Genomic DNA, 15,416 nt, shown 5'->3' with positions numbered 1-15,416 from the left:
AGGAGAAAAAGGAGGCTGAAGGAGGGATCTTGGATTACTCTTTTACTTCAGTTCCAGGCATTCCTAATCTGTTATGTCAATTTGAGTTTATAGTTGAATGCAAAGTTTCAGGTTTCCCTTCCAGAGATGGGGCGGGGGCACTCGAACAGCTGCTAGGACTAGGGAGTGGCTAACAGTTGGAAGACGCCAAACTCAATCTATCTGCTTTATTTAAAAGGAGTAATTGGAGGAAAAGGGAGAACTGCAAAGAACCTGGGGAAGGGAAGAGGCGTCCTCTTGGGTCCCCCTCCCCTTGCGCTGACATTTGGATCACCTCACTGAGTGATGAGGTGAACACAGAAACAGGTGCGCCTCATCCCTACCCCATTTGCCCTAAACAGGGATTATCTTGCTGAGTTTGCTGTGTCCGGGGCCAATTAATCAAGGCTAGGCAAAGGATAGGCAGCGAGAACTGGAAGGGATGGGGTCTGGGAGGCGAAGCTAGGAACCGCATATAGCGCGCCTTGCAGATGACATCATTGCCTGAAAGAGCTCTGGCCCTCCCCTTCCCGGAGCTACACCCGGCAAGTCCTTGCGGGAGCTGAGTGGGTTTGCCTGGAGGGCGTGAGCCGAGGGCGGCGGTGCGCCCGAGCTCGGGGAAGGTGCGGCGGCGCGAGAGGGAGACCTGGAGAGAACAGCCAGCGCACGAGCCGAGATCTCCGGGCTGGAAGTGTCTGCCTGCGCCGCTCCCGGCTCCGCCCCCTCTCGGCGCGGCGCTGGGCACTGGGAGGGGCACGCCCATTAGGGGGTGGGGAGTGTGCACTAGGGGAGGGTCCGGGGCGGTGGGGGCGGAGAGCCGCCTGCGCATGTCAGAGCTGACAGCACACACGGCCTGGGGGCCTAGAGAAGGGTTGCTGATCACCCGCCACCCGGGGTCGGGACCCCGCACCATCCGGGGGCGAGCTCCCGGGAAGGGGCTCCCCCTCTACACCCACCCCCCAACCTCTGACATCGCCTGCCGAACGGGAGCTGCCACTTCCTTCCCGGCCCCGCTGCACCTCCCCGGGGAGCCGTGGGCGGCCGTGGACGGGACCGACGTGGAACGCATTCTGTAGCCCAGACGGGCGGCCCCGGCGGCTTCAGGAGTGGGGACACGCCCAGCTGAAGAAGCAGTCAGGGTGGACGAAGCAGGAGCCGCGGGGCTCGGAGGATCCCAGTTCGAGTGCAGCAGATCCTGGGGAGGCGAGAGGTGAATCAACCTGGACCCTTCGACAGCCTGGCTGCTAGGCCAGCAGTGCGACTCCCTTCCGAGCTGAGCTTGCCCTGGACGCAAACGAGCGAGGCAGGGGCGCGAGTGGAAGCTGGAGTTCCGGGGTGGGCGGGGAGGCGACTGTCCGTGGTGCTGAGCGCCGGCGAGAGCGGGCGCGGAGCGGCTGATCATCTCCCTCGAAGTGGGGAGGTTCAGTGGGGTCGCTTTGGGTCCAAAGCCCCCGCCAGGCTCCAAAAGCCCCCAGGGCCTCCCCAAGCACCGGTGCTCGGCCCTTCCTTCGGTCAGAAAGTCGCCCCCTGGGGGCAGTTCGTCCCAAAGGGTTTCCTCGAAAGAATCTGAGAAGGCGCAGTCCTTGACCGAGGGAATCTCTCTGTGTAGCCTCGGAAGCCGCCAGCCCCAGAAGATGCCTGCCTTCAACAGATTGTTTCCCCTGGCTTCTCTCGTGCTTATCTACTGGGGTAAGTACCAGCACCTCGCCATGCCGCATGCAGGTAACAGTAATAATGCTAACAATAATAACACATTGATGTCGTTGGTGACAGAAAAGAGCTCTGGCTGGCTTCCCTCTGTGCATATCTGCCAGACATGGAGATCGCAGGGGTTCCATGAGAGCTGGGATTTTGAGATTGGAAAGGCACCTCCCCACCGCCCTTTCCCGGTATTCTCCAACCTCCTTTGGTGGTTCTTCCGCCCTTCCTCCAGTTTCCTGATCATTCCAAAGTATTTTTTCCCTTTCCCTTTGCTGAAAGGAAATGCAGTCACGTTCACGAACAAAAACCTCCTGTGTGGTTACATTTTATATCTCATCAAGGAGTCCATACTTGGAAAGCTTACTGGGTCTTCAAATTCGTTTCTGTATATTAAAAAATAAACATGAAAGCTGGATGCATGAATTTTGAGAGTGAAAATACATTAGTTGCTCATCATCTTCTTAATTTTAACAAGGAATGGGAAGAAAACAGGCTTCAGCCATTTACTGCTATATAGTAAATAAATAGGCAACTGTGAAACGCATCTTTCTTCTTCTTCTTTTTTTTTTTTTTTTTTTTTTTTTTTGTTTGTTTGTTTGCATGAACCTGTGGAACTAAGATGCTTTGGTGTTTGGGGAGGAGAGCTGGGTTTTTGCCTTCAAAGGTGGATAGATTATTGCTTGTCAGCTGTGAGAGACTGAGGTGACCTTCCCCCTCCAAATAAGGGAATCTTACACTTGGAACAGTAAAGACTGAGGAGAGTGTCAGAAATGGTCTTGGAGTGCCTGAATGTGTGTAAAGGGAGTTGAGTCTATATGATAACATCTAATTGTGTGATTGAGACAATGTTTTACTGTATGTAAATATATTTCAGTGTCTGGATGTGTGCATTAGCATGTGTCTGAGCATGTTAGTATAGACATCGGAATGCATGGGTGAGAGTGTAGTAGTGTGTGTATGGTGGGGGGTGGGGTGTGGTAGTTCTGGGCATCTCTGCCTTGGTGTCTATGATTAGATCCTCAGATAAAATATAGGTTCTCTTCAGCAGATAGATTGCTTTACATGATCTTAGCTACCTTTCTCCGTGCTAAAATCAATACCCAGGGTAATTGGACACAATTGTACCCACCTGCCTCCCTGAAACGAGGCATGTGAGCTTATGTTCACGCCTGAACATGGTTGGCATGAAACTCATCCTGCCTATATGGTGGCAGACATGCTGATAGGAACTGCCTCTTTGCTTTAGTATTACTTTTTCAAGCCTCCAGGACTAACTCCAGCTGCCAGCATTATATGGATTTTGCATGTGACCAGAGGCAGAGCCAAGATTCCTGTCAAAATGCCTGATGAGACAGACTACTAGGAAGGTCGAGGAGGGAGGTAACGTCAGCCCCAAGGGCAGACTCATCACCAGCCATCCCCAATAGAGTACCAGACCTGGAGACGGAGCAGCCATAATAGGTTGCCAATGATCTCACCTGTCTTGAAGATTAAGGCTGAAATTTTCTCAGGGGAGACTAAGGCTGGGGACAGGAGGCATAGAAGATGATAGTCTGGCCATATAAAAAGAGTGTAGGTAGAGCTGAAGTTGTAGATAAGGGTTGGGGTGAGACTCTGCAGAGACTTTCTTCCTAAACTCTAATCTAAGATTTTGAGATCCCTTTCTGAATTGCAGTGGAGGGAGACAACATGCTATCATCCAAGAATCTTTTAACTAGAACTTGCGCAACCTGCATTGGAGTCTCAGCTTTGCCACTAGCTTATGATGTAACAACTTTAGAGTGCTATCTGGTTCCTTCTGTGTAATGTTTGGAAGTTGGCATAGGTGATATCTAACATCCTTTTCAGCTCCACAGATGAATGGTAGAGAAATCTTTGAAGAATATTGCTAGAATTGACAGAGTGCCCATCCCCTCCCCAGCCCCCAAAAAACTTTGGAAGAAGTGTACACAGTATGCCCATCTTTGCCCATTCTCAGTTTCTTTGCAACCTGAGTGTTGTCTCACCAAACTGAAAGGCTGTGGAAGGGAAAGAGCAGTGGTTCAGGATACCTGGTTGTTACATGTAAGAAAAACAGCCTCCCTTTGCCAGGCGCTGTGGCTCATACCTGTAATCTCAACACTTTGGGAGGCCGCGGTGGGTGGATCACCTGAGCTCAGGAGTTCAAGACCAGCCTGGCCAACATGGCAAAAACCCATCTCTACTAAAAATACAAAAATCAGTCGGGCATGGTGGTGCATGCCTGTAATCCTAGCTACTAGGGGGCTGAGGCAGGAGGATTGCTTGAACCTGGGAAGCAGAGGTTGCAGTGAGCCAAGATAGTGCCACTGCACTCCAGCCTGGGCAACAGGGCGAGACTGCATCTCAAAAAAAAAAAAAAAAGGAAAAAAAGAAAGAAAAACAGCCTCCCTTCACAGGCACAATTTCATTTGATTTGCATGTAATTCCAATATTGGACAATGCTGGGTTAGATGCATTCCCCCTTCCAAAGTTGATTTTTTAATATGATGTACAATATGAAGGGAAAGAGTCTTTCCATTTACTTTCTGCATGCATGGAAAAAAGTTTCCTTATTTCATTTATTAAAGCATGTAATAATTTTTACTTTTTAAAGAGATTAAAAAAAAAATTAATACAGATAATGTGTTGCCATATTGCCCAGGCTGGTCTCTAACTCCTGGGCTCAAGTAATCCTCCTGCTTCAGCCTCCCATAGTTCTAGGATTATAGGCATGAGTCACCATGCTCAGCCTTTGAAAAAATAAATAAATAAAACCCTATACTTGCCTGTGCATCACAGTTTACAAAGTAATTTTCAATACATTGCTTGTTTTGGTCCTCATATCTCTCCCTGAGGTAGTCAGGGGAAAGAGTATTCTTTCCAGTTTAGAGGTGAGAAAATTAGCTCAGGAAAGGGAAAGGACTTGCTAGAGAACCCTTGTTTTCTGATTTCAGTCTTCCAGTGCTCCTTCCAGCACCTCACATGGACACATGTGCTACTATGCACAATTGCCAGGAGGGCACCTGTCCTCCCATTTCTCTTCTGAGCTACCATCCCATCCCTCCCCTACACCATCACCTGTCCTAGGGCCTCACCTACTAGCACCTAGTACCTTCTCTGCCCTTCCTCTCCAGGCCTGCCGTTCTAGTTGTCCTGTGCATTAGGGAGTGTTTTCCTCTCTTCCCCTAGTGGTCCTTCATGCATCCTATTCAAGGCACTAAGTGACCAGCTAAATTGGCAGACCAAGTCACGTCAGGGTGTCAGAATCTAAAAATAACTTCATTTATTACCCCTTTTTGGAAATTGTTTATATTCTAATCAAATTTTTCATTATCTCAGTGCAAAGGAAAGCATTTTAGAGCAATCTTAGGAGGAAAAATTTGGCAATGTCCGAAGAAGAGAAAGATTTGAGGGCCTCAGAGAGGTTGGTTCATAATACTTTATTATCCACCTATGATAGATGGATGCTACTCCTTAGTGAAATATGATCATTATTAATACATCATGGTTTTCCTTCTCATACATTTCTTCATTAGTATTATGGAAATTGAAGAGAAGAACAAAGGTCAAATGATTTGGTCAACATTATTCCAAGAGTTTGTTACTTTTAGTCAGCAATGTAGGTTGAGCTCCTGCCATATTTACAGCCTTCTTTGAATACCTAAAGGGCTTCACAGAAAGAAAGTGGTGGGCCGGGCACGGTAGCTCACATCTGTAATCCCAGCACTTTGGGAGGCCAAGGTGGGTGGATCACCTGAGGTCAGAAGTTTGAGACTAGCCTGGCAAACATAGTGAAACCCCATCTTTACTAAAAATACAAAAATTAGCCAGGCGTGATGGCGGGCGCCTGTAATCCCAGGTACTCAGGAGCCTGAGGCAGGTGAATTGTTTGAACCCAGGAGACGGAGTTTGCGGTAAGCCGAGATCGTGCCATTGCACACCAGCCTGGGCAACAAGAGCAAAACTCCATCAAAAGAAAGAAGCAAAGAAGGAAGGAAGGAAGAAAGGAAGGAAGGAAGGAAGGAAGGGAAGGAGGGAGGGAGGAGGGAGGGAGGTGAGTGAGGAGGGAGGAGGGAGGGAGGGAAGTAAGGGGAAGGAGGGAGGAGGGAGGGAGGGAAGGAAGGAGGAAGGAAGGAAGGAAGGAAGGAAGGGTGGGGAAAGAAAAGAAAGAAAGAGAGAAAGAAAAGAAAAAGAAAGAAAGAAAGAAAGAAGAAAGGAAGGAAGGAACAGAAAAGAAAGAAAGAAGAGACAAAGAAAGAAAGAGAGAGAAAGAGAAAGAAAAGAAAAGAGAAAGAGAAAGAGAAAGGCAGTGGTGTGCTGAAGACTCAAGGGATGGAGAAACAGACATTACCTCTTGAAGCAAGGAGCAGCAAGTCATACTGCAAAAGGCAAACAGAGGTGGGGAGACTTTGTGGCCGTTTTTCAATGTACTCTCCAGGATCACATGAGCAGAGTTCTCATGCCCTGAAACTGGATTTTGACTAGAAGGGAAGCAGTGGGACTTGCTCTATGATGATACCTTGGATTATTGTTACCTTAGGGGCAACCCAGAAAGGAGAGGGGCTACCCCAGTTGCTGCCATACCCCAATTGCCATCCTGACTGCCCTCCCTCCATTAACTATAAATGAACTAACTGTGCTTCTATCTCTGCCATCCCATCTACTTGTTCCCTAGAGCACATCACCTCTCACCTAATCAAAGATGTTAATCCAGCAAATCATTTTCTTTCATTTCTTTCAGACTCCACCAGCTCTACTGTCATCTTCACCCAAACAAAATCGTCTTCCAATCCGATCCCTGTACCAGGCCTCGTAACTGTTTTGATTCCACCCTTGTGTCTTTCACTTCATCCATTTATTCCCAATGCAGCATCAGGTCATATGATCTTGCACAAATCAGATCCCATCATTCTTCCTCTCAGAACCTTCTGCTGCTCCTATGTTACTCTAAGCAAATGCCAAGGTTGTCACATGACCAATAAGACCTGCTGCAATCTGGCCCTGCCCATCCCTCCCACTACTTCATCCCCTTCTATTCTCACTTTGTTTGCCGTAATTTCCACATTGGGCTGTTTGCTGTCTGTTGAGCATGACAAACACATTCCTTTGGGCCCCTTAAGCCCTTGAGTAGCAATTTCCTGTGTTTGACATGCCTTCACACAGATATGTGTATAGCTTATACCCTCATTTCTTTTCTTCAGTGCCTACTCAATGATACCTTCTCAGAAAGGCCATCCTCCAATGATCCTGTGAACACGCTCTCTCCTGTACTGTTTTGTTTTTTCTCACAGAACTTTTTACCATTTAATGTTGCTGTTTTCCCTCTACCTCCACTGGAATGTAGGCTCCATAAAACAGGGATTCTTCTATTTTGTTTTCTGGTGTATTCGTCGTGCCTAGAATAATGCCTGGCACCCAGAAGGTACTCAGTATATTTGTGAAATAAACAAAGGATAGAATAACATGAATAATGACATTTGTACAAAGCATGTTCATGTAAATTAAGCCATAGAACTCTCATGATAAACCTACTAGAGAGATGTCATTTTCAGCATTATGTTGATGAATAAACTGAGTCTCAGTGAAATTACATAGTACATCAAACCCAGCTCTTCAGTTGTCAAACCCACATGCCAGCCTTCAAATATTTGAAGACAGATATGTTCTGTGTCCAAGCTAAGCAACTCAAGTCCTCCCATTTGTTCCTCACCAGACTTTATCTCCAGACCCTTCACCATCCCTTCACCTCTGGGCGTGCCTCTATCTTCACCCTGCCTCTATAATTGTAACTGTGCATTCCTTGCGACTTCTTACTCCACTTCTGAGTTTGTCAACATGAAATGAATGAATTTATCTTTGCCAGCTCTCATTAAATATGAATGTACCTCAAGGTTCCATGCTACGTGGAGTTCCTGCTATATACCCTCTACCCCTCTGCCCACTCACAAACTTTTGCACAAACCACATTTCCTTTTTGTTTAATCAGATCTATAATCAATACTTCAAACTCATCACATGCTGAAGATGTTACTGATCAGTTCTCCCTAGATGTGGGCCCCCTCTCCATTAAAGTGGCTCACCATCTGCAGAAGCACTAGGCCCTCTTGAAGACTGTCAGATAAGACTCGCCCAGCTTGCTGGAGAGTTGAAAACCCAATTAAATTTATTTTACCTTGATTTTTAAAACTTTAAGTTAATTATGGTGCCACTTGTTTTTAAACTCTATATTTTAAAATGAAATACACTGCTTTCTAAGTCAATCAAACACAGTTTTTGGACTCAAAATTCATTTATGTCAGTGTCATGTTAAGCTCTAAATAAAACCTTCCCCTGCTTTTAGGAAAGAACGCTCTGCCAGGAGATGAACAGGCTGACCATTAACAGTAGACTAGTTTTTAAATGTCGTGTGTAATATTTCTTTTTTTCTGGGGTTCTGTTTTATTATTAATTCATGAAAAAATAGCATCAGAAGGGATCTTCAAAGTCTAATTCTAATTCTAATGTAAGAATCCGTGGTGGCCAACTTTTTTTTTTTTTTTTTTTTTAAGAGATAGGGTCTTACTCTGTCAGCCGGTCTGGAGTGCAGTGGTGCCATCATAGCTCATTGCAGCCTCACACTCCTGGGCTCAAGCAACCTTCTTACCTCCTGAGTGGCTGCGACTACAGTTGTGTGCTTTCATGTTTGCCTCATTTTTATTTTATTTTATTTTTGTAGACTCAGGGGTCTCACTATGTTACCCAGGCTGGTCTCGGACCCCTGACATCAAGCAGTCCTCCCACCTTAGCCTCCTAAAGTGCTGGGATTACAGGTGTGAGACACAGAACCTGGCCTCATCTTACTTTCAAATATCACAAACAATGCTGTGTACACTCTCTTACCATTTAGTTATTTGCATTTGTGAACAGCTCTAAAACCAGCAAGTTCTTTTTTTATTGCATTAAACTTACTTTTTTCTTATAACTTTTAGGGTTGGGCAGAATCATATTTCTCTTCCACCTGCCAGCCTTCAAATATTTGAAGACAGATATGTTCTGTGTCCAAGCTAAGCAACTCAAGTCCTCCCATTTGTTCCTCACCAGACTTTATCTCCAGACCCTTCACCATCCCTTCACCCCTGGGCGTGCACTCTTTGAACCACTTCCTTTTTTAAAATATGACATCCTGAACTGATCATAATAGTCCAGATTTGTTCCAAAAGCAGTACCAAGAAGCTACGCCTCCTTCCTCCTGCACACTGTACATCTGTTAATGCAGCCCACATTTGCACATGTTTTGCTGGCAGCCTTGTCCCACTCAAGTTATTCTGAATTATCAAGCTGATATACTTGCCTCATTTTAAAAAGCAGACTTCAAGTTTCCAGAGGGCAGAAACACTAAGTCTAGACCTCTGTGTGGCATGCAAGGTGTCCCACAATCTGACCCCCCTCCAGATTTTAACTTGCCTCACTATACTCCTCTACATAGACCATTGCTCCAGCCTAGCAGTCCGCTCGCCATCTTCTTCACTGCTGCTCCAACCTCTACCATGTGTCAGAATTACCTACAGTTTTCATGCAACACAGATATAATTACATCTCTCCATGGCTTTAAAACATTTGATACCTCACACTGGAAGGGACACACAGTGGTCTTCACAGCTTGGGTCCTGTCTACCTTTCTAGCCTCATGTTTCACCATCCTTCTCTTCCTTTCTCCCCAGGCCAACTGGGAGTAACTCACTGCCTGTCTTCTGTGAGCAGAACATATCATGAGTGTGTTACTTGCTGTGGTCAGGTTTAATCCCTAGTTAGGAATTGTGTTCCCTATTAGGTTATAAATGCATGCAGGGCATAGTTAGTGTTTTATTCATCTTTGCATCTCTAGTCTAGCATCAGACCTGGCAGAGAGTGGATTTTAATGAATGGTAGGGGAATGAAGGAGGATGGATGGTTGCTGGGTAGGCACATGCCCTGTCTCCCACTTGGGCTATAAGACTTAGAGGGCAGGGCTCAAGTATAATGTCCTGTGCTGCATCTCTACTGCCTCCAGGGGAAGCATTTCAGTCAATGTCTAGATTGGAGATCTAGACCTCCAATGTGTACCTGTTCTGAGCCTGTACACTCAGGGAGCGCAGGTGAGGGTGTAGACACGTGCACGTGACTTTTTTCAAGTTCGCCTCATGACTCTTCTTTCTCTGTCTCTCCTCCCTCCCTCCTTCTTCTCCAACGCCTCTCTCCTGTGCCCCTCCCCCCCACCTGCTGTTCCTTCCCTGTCACCCGTCCTCTCCGCAGCCAGTGTCTGCTTCCCTGTGTGTGTGGAAGTGCCCTCAGAGACGGAGGCCGTGCAGGGCAACCCCATGAAGCTGCGCTGCATCTCCTGCATGAAGAGAGAGGAGGTGGAGGCCACCACGGTGGTGGAATGGTTCTACAGGCCCGAGGGCGGTAAAGATTTCCTTGTATGTTCGACTGCTGACTCTGGCCTTTCTTCTGCTGGCCTCTGCTGTTCCCAGCCTGGCTCCTGACAGTCTGGGGGATGCCGAGCTAGCAAACACTGGCTCTTTCTCTTTCAAACACTGACAGCTCCTCAGCAGATAACTGACAGCCTTAGTGAAGCCCCAGCTTCTTTGAAAGAAAGGGCACTGGGCCAGCTGCAAGCACCCTTGATTATAGGCTGGAGGAAGCAGAGGAAAGAGATAAGCCATAAAGCCTACTATGTGATAGGCACCCTAACAGGCAATTTGCAGGTGTTTTCATCTAATCTTCCGTGCCATCCTATTATATGCATTATGTTAACAAATAAATGGGAATAACACAAAGCATCATTATGTGAAATAACAAAGGTTAGCTCCTTTAACTCCTACAGTCCTAGTGAAATAGGAATGACAGGGATGACCAAGAGAAATCCAAGGCTGATATTCACCCGGGACACCCAGTACAGCCACATCAGCGAATAAATTATTTTAGACAGTTCTCTCATGGATACTTGCTGTGCCAAGTCTCCTAAGTGGCTGAACCCCCAGACTTATCCATGATTTGGAAACTGAGAGATTTGCTCCTGGCAGAGCAGGGAGTCTTCCGGATTCTGCTCCTGCACCATAGCCAATGTCAGTTCTGGTTGGTTGGTGCCAGTGGCAAAGTGGTTGTCATACATATATACACACACACACACACGTATATATGTATGTATGTATGTATATATTCTCTCTCTCTCTCTCTTTCTCTCAAAGGAGTCTCCCTTTGTCACCCAGCTGGAGTGCAGTGGCAGGATCTCGCTCACTGCAATCTCCACCTCCCAGGTTCAAGCGATTCTCCCACCTCAGCCTCCCAGTAGCTGGGACTACAGGCATGCACCACCATGCCCAGCTAATTTTTGTATTTTTAGTACAGAAAGAGTTTTGCCATGTTAGCCAGGCTGGTCACTCCTGGCCTCAGGTGATCCACCCACCTCGGCCTCCCAAAGTGCTGGGATTCCAGGCGTGAGCCACCACGCCTGGTCGGTTGTCATATATTTTGAATACCACCTTGGAGATGACCATTATTTACTCCTTCACTGACTCTGGAACCAGGTCACCTGGGTTTGATTCTTGACTTCACACATTACTTCTGTGTCTTTGGACTTGTTGGTCAACCTTTCTGTGCCTCGGTTTCGTCATTTTTAAAGTGGGGATATAAAGCGTAGCCAAATTATAGGGCTGTTACCGGGACTCATGAGCTATAATTTTTAATGCATTAAAAATAGTTTCTGGAATATAGTAAGCACTATGTTAAGTGTTTGCTAGAGAAAAGATAGACACAGAAATGAGGAAACTGAGGTTCAAAGAAGTTAATAACTAAGACAGCTTAGACTTGAGCCAGGTGGTCTAACAGCAGATACAAGGCCCTTTTTTTTTGTTTTTTTTTTGAGACGGAGTCTTGCTCTGCCGCCCAGGCTGGAGTGCAGTGGCCGGCTCTCAGCTCACTGCAAGCTCCGCCTCCCAGGTTTACGCCATTCTCCTGTCTCAGCCTCCCGAGTAGCTGGGACTACAGGCGCCCGCCTCGTCGCCTGGCTAGTTTTTTGTATTTTTTTTAGTAGAGACGGGGTTTCACCGTATTAGCCAGGATGGTCTTGATCTCCTGACCTCGTGATCCGCCCGTCTCGGCCTCCCAAAGTGCTGGGATTACAGGCTTGAGCCACCGCGCCCGGCCACAAGGCCCTTTTTATGGCACTGCTTTGCCTTCCTGGGAGCAAGTTTCTCCTTCACAAAGATTTGTAACGGAGACAACAGAAGGGTGAAACTGGGTTTAGCTTGCTCTTCTTTCTCACTATCCTAAAGCCGAACTCATTTCTACTCTAGCTTCTATGTGCCATTCTGATGTAAATTTGCTACAGTCAGGTGCCAAGACTGGGACCAGCGGAGACTTCCCAGAGCCTGGCTCAGGTTTGACAGTGACACGTCAATGAAGCTGCAACTGAGGCTAGCCCCCAGCTGTAGGAGGCTGGATGTCTTGGCCAGATGCAAAGGCCCCCAGGGACTTCAGGCCTGGTCATGTACCACCGATAGCTGCCCGCAGTGCTTCCAGATCTGCCCAAAGTGAGGTGGATCAGAAGGAGAAGAAGAAAATGAAAAATAAAACAATGACAGCAAAAAAAAAAAGCCATGGAAATCCAGAGCAAGGCTGTCTCATAGAAATGTTTGTGATGGTGGCAACCTTCTCTCTCTGTGCTGTGCAATACAGTGGCCACCAGCCACATGTGGCTATGAATAATTGAAATGTGGCCAGTGCCACTGAGGAACTGAGTTTTGCATTTTATTTAATTTCTAAGAAATTGAATTTAAGTAGCTACCTGTGGCTAGTGGAGACTAGAATAGCCAGCACAGCTATAGAGAGAGAGGGAAAAAAAAAAAGGTGTGTTATGTCAGAGGGTGGAAGTGTTGAGGAAAGAAATTTAAAAGATGAGATTTCAGTTAAAATTCAGTCCAAAGCAAAAGATGTGATGTGTGCCTCTCTGGTGATGGCTCTCTGCTAATCTGCCATGCTTCAGCATCCTGGGCCCCCTTCCTGTGGCCTGGCCCTGCCTGTCCCACAGCCCCTGATGAGTACTAGCACAGGGAGTCCAGTTTTAAAGCCAAGGCTTTCACATGTCTTTATTACTAATGAATCTGCCTGTCTTGCTGTCTCTACCTTGTTCTCTAGCTGGTGGCCCTGGGACACATCTTACTCTCTTGTTCTCTCCTTCTGTCTCTTTCCAATCCTGTCTTTCTCTCAATGTCTGCCTCCTGGGCTTCCATACCCTTCTCCCACCTGCCTTTGTTCTCCCTCTTTCCACCACTTTCTTTTCTGCCAAGCTTCTTCCTGCACACCCCTGGCTGCCTCTGTCCTCACCATGTCCACATGCGCTGATGCTTGCTGCCTCTGCCTGTTCTTCCCTGTCTTTGCTCCCTTCCCTACCCTCCTCTTTGCCTCTTCATCCCACCCCCACATTCTGGTCTGCTGGTGACATTGTTCCCTCTCTTCCCTGTCCATGCACAATTCTGCTCCTTTCCTCTGCCCCGTCCGTAACTCAGCTTTCTCCCGCCATCTCCTCTCCTGGCCCTACCGTCGTCTGCTCCTCTGTTTGCAGATCTACGAGTATCGGAATGGTCACCAGGAGGTGGAGAGCCCCTTTCGGGGCCGCCTGCAGTGGGACGGCAGCAAGGACCTGCAGGACGTGTCCATCACTGTGCTCAACGTCACTCTGAACGACTCTGGCCTCTACACTTGCAACGTGTCCCGGGAGTTTGAGTTTGAGGCGCATCGGCCCTTTGTGAAGACGACGCGGCTGATCCCCCTAAGAGTCACCGAGGAGGGTGAGGCTGAGGCACAGGGTCTCTAGGGCGCCCTGCTCTCTGTGGACAGGGAAGGGTAGGACAGCAGTTTTCCACATGAGGGAGGCCCTTAAAGAGTGCAAAAGCCTGTGTATTTGGAATGGTGACATCTAAAAATGTCACCATTGACCCATCTTCCTCTGGTGGCCAGCTTCCTGTAAACCGCCCAAGCAGCCTGTCTTTCTGTGCCTTTCCTCAAAGCAGAAAGGCTTGGAGATGGTAGAATGAGCTCGTCCTGCTTCCTCAGAGAAAGAGGCTAGCCGCCATGAGGCCTAAAGCTACTGACTCAGCTAGGCCTTCTTCTCTGGCCTAGGTTGAATCCCTGACTCAGTGGGCGCAGAGAAATCTCATGAGGTTACCTCGAAGTCCTCTCTCCTTCTGCTTGTAAGCAATACATGCCTCTAAGCCAGGGGTTCTCAAACATTAGCAAACCTCAAAATCTCCTGCAGGGCTTTTTGGAAGCCAGCCTTTCCGCTTTTGTCAGTGGAGCCTGAGAGTTTGCATTGCGCGACACGCCGCCTGGCAGGCAGTGCTGCTTGCCAGGACCACACTTTGAGAACCTCTCTCTAAACCAGAGTTTGACAATCTTTTCTTCTTTTGTCTTTCTTCACAGTCATCACACGTGCAACCCCGTCCCCATCTGTAGCATCTCTTATTACATAGTTCATTCTCTGCTGGGAGAAGGGGACAGGGTGATAGCTCTCTAGCCTTGTTTAAAATCTTTGGACATCTACAGCTAGTTCCGTGTTCGTGCGTGGGAAGGCCTTTTAGCAGCCTAACTCAGGTGTTTCTGTTGCAACCGGAGTCCTACATCCTGAGGGGGGAGTTCCAGCCTTTCTCAGTCTATCTCCAGCATTATCACTGCTGGTAAGCCGGCCAAAGCGTGGGGCATGAAAGAAAAGATCAAGTTAAAGACAGGGCTCTTCCTAGAAAAAACGATCCAGGAATCCTAACCTCCAGGCCACAGGTTTATTCATTTTTTATCATGTCGTTGTGATAAAAATAATGAAGCAAGGTTTCAGTGCTCGGAGTGAATGAACAAACGGGTCAGACGATATGACTAAAATGGAAGGTAGGTCAATTCTGAAAGTGCAGAAGGACTCTCAGGGCTCCTAAATTCAGACCCGATGAGTCACCTCCCTGCTCTGAGCCCCGCTCCTCTGGTGTGAAATGAAGGGGTGGGCCGGGGCTCTCTAAGATACTCCCCTGTTCTGAAGTTCCTTTAGCCCCTGTTTGTTACACGCCTTTCCCCTTGGGGGTGGGGCCCTGGCGCCCTCTCCTGGTCACCATCTGGAGCTTTCGGTTGGTGCCTGCCAGACCCTAGCACAGTGTCCAACTGTCTCCACCTCCGCTCTCTCAGGCTTTTGCCTCCAGAGACCCTCGTGCATAGCTGGTGGGAAGTGTGGCAAGGCTGAGCTAGTTCGTCTGCCAGGCACCAGAGCAAGCCTCGGGTAAAAACAGAAGGAAAAACAAGTTTATTATCAGAGCCACAGAGCCTCGTGGATGGTCGGGTGTGAAGGAAGCGTGGATATCATTTATTTAATCCAGAGCCTCTGGATAAAGGGCAGACATCAGAATCGCCCACATTGGCTTCCTCCAAATGTAGACACCTCTGCAGCACCCTTGCAGGTGTGAGATCGGCAGGAGTGAGTGAGGTCATATGCAAGTTGAATGACTCCCCAGGTGATTGGAGGGTGCAGCTCTGGTGCCCTTCATTTTGTGACTGGGAGAAGAGTTCTCTGCAAGAGCAAAGGACTTGCTCAGGGACATGAAGCAAATTAGCACTGGAAGCAGGACGAAAATCCAGATTGTTTGCCTATCCTGCAGGCTTTCTTTCCACTGCTTCTTGTCCCGCCACCCCCACCCCCACCC

At 47.8% G+C, this 15,416-nt stretch overlaps 1 protein-coding gene across 1 annotated transcript in view; it reads left to right on the top strand.

The window, feature by feature from the left end:
* The first annotated feature begins 853 nt into the window (after positions 1-853).
* The window catches only part of SCN3B (sodium voltage-gated channel beta subunit 3), a 29,673-nt gene continuing 15,110 nt past the window's right edge, over positions 854-15,416 (top strand). The window contains exons 1-4 of the mRNA XM_017875665.1: positions 854-1,228; positions 1,628-1,707; positions 9,991-10,154; positions 13,301-13,526. Coding sequence (XP_017731154.1) covers positions 1,653-1,707; positions 9,991-10,154; positions 13,301-13,526 — 445 coding nt within the window. The 5' untranslated portion in view covers positions 854-1,228; positions 1,628-1,652. The remainder of the gene's footprint in view (positions 1,229-1,627; positions 1,708-9,990; positions 10,155-13,300; positions 13,527-15,416) is intronic.

This window comes from Rhinopithecus bieti, unplaced genomic scaffold (genome assembly GCF_001698545.2).
Source record: "Rhinopithecus bieti isolate Rb0 unplaced genomic scaffold, ASM169854v2 scaffold_7884, whole genome shotgun sequence".
Lineage (NCBI taxonomy): Eukaryota > Metazoa > Chordata > Mammalia > Primates > Cercopithecidae > Rhinopithecus > Rhinopithecus bieti.
Note: the sequence above shows the minus strand (reverse complement) of the source record. Positions and strands in the feature narration are given on the sequence as shown.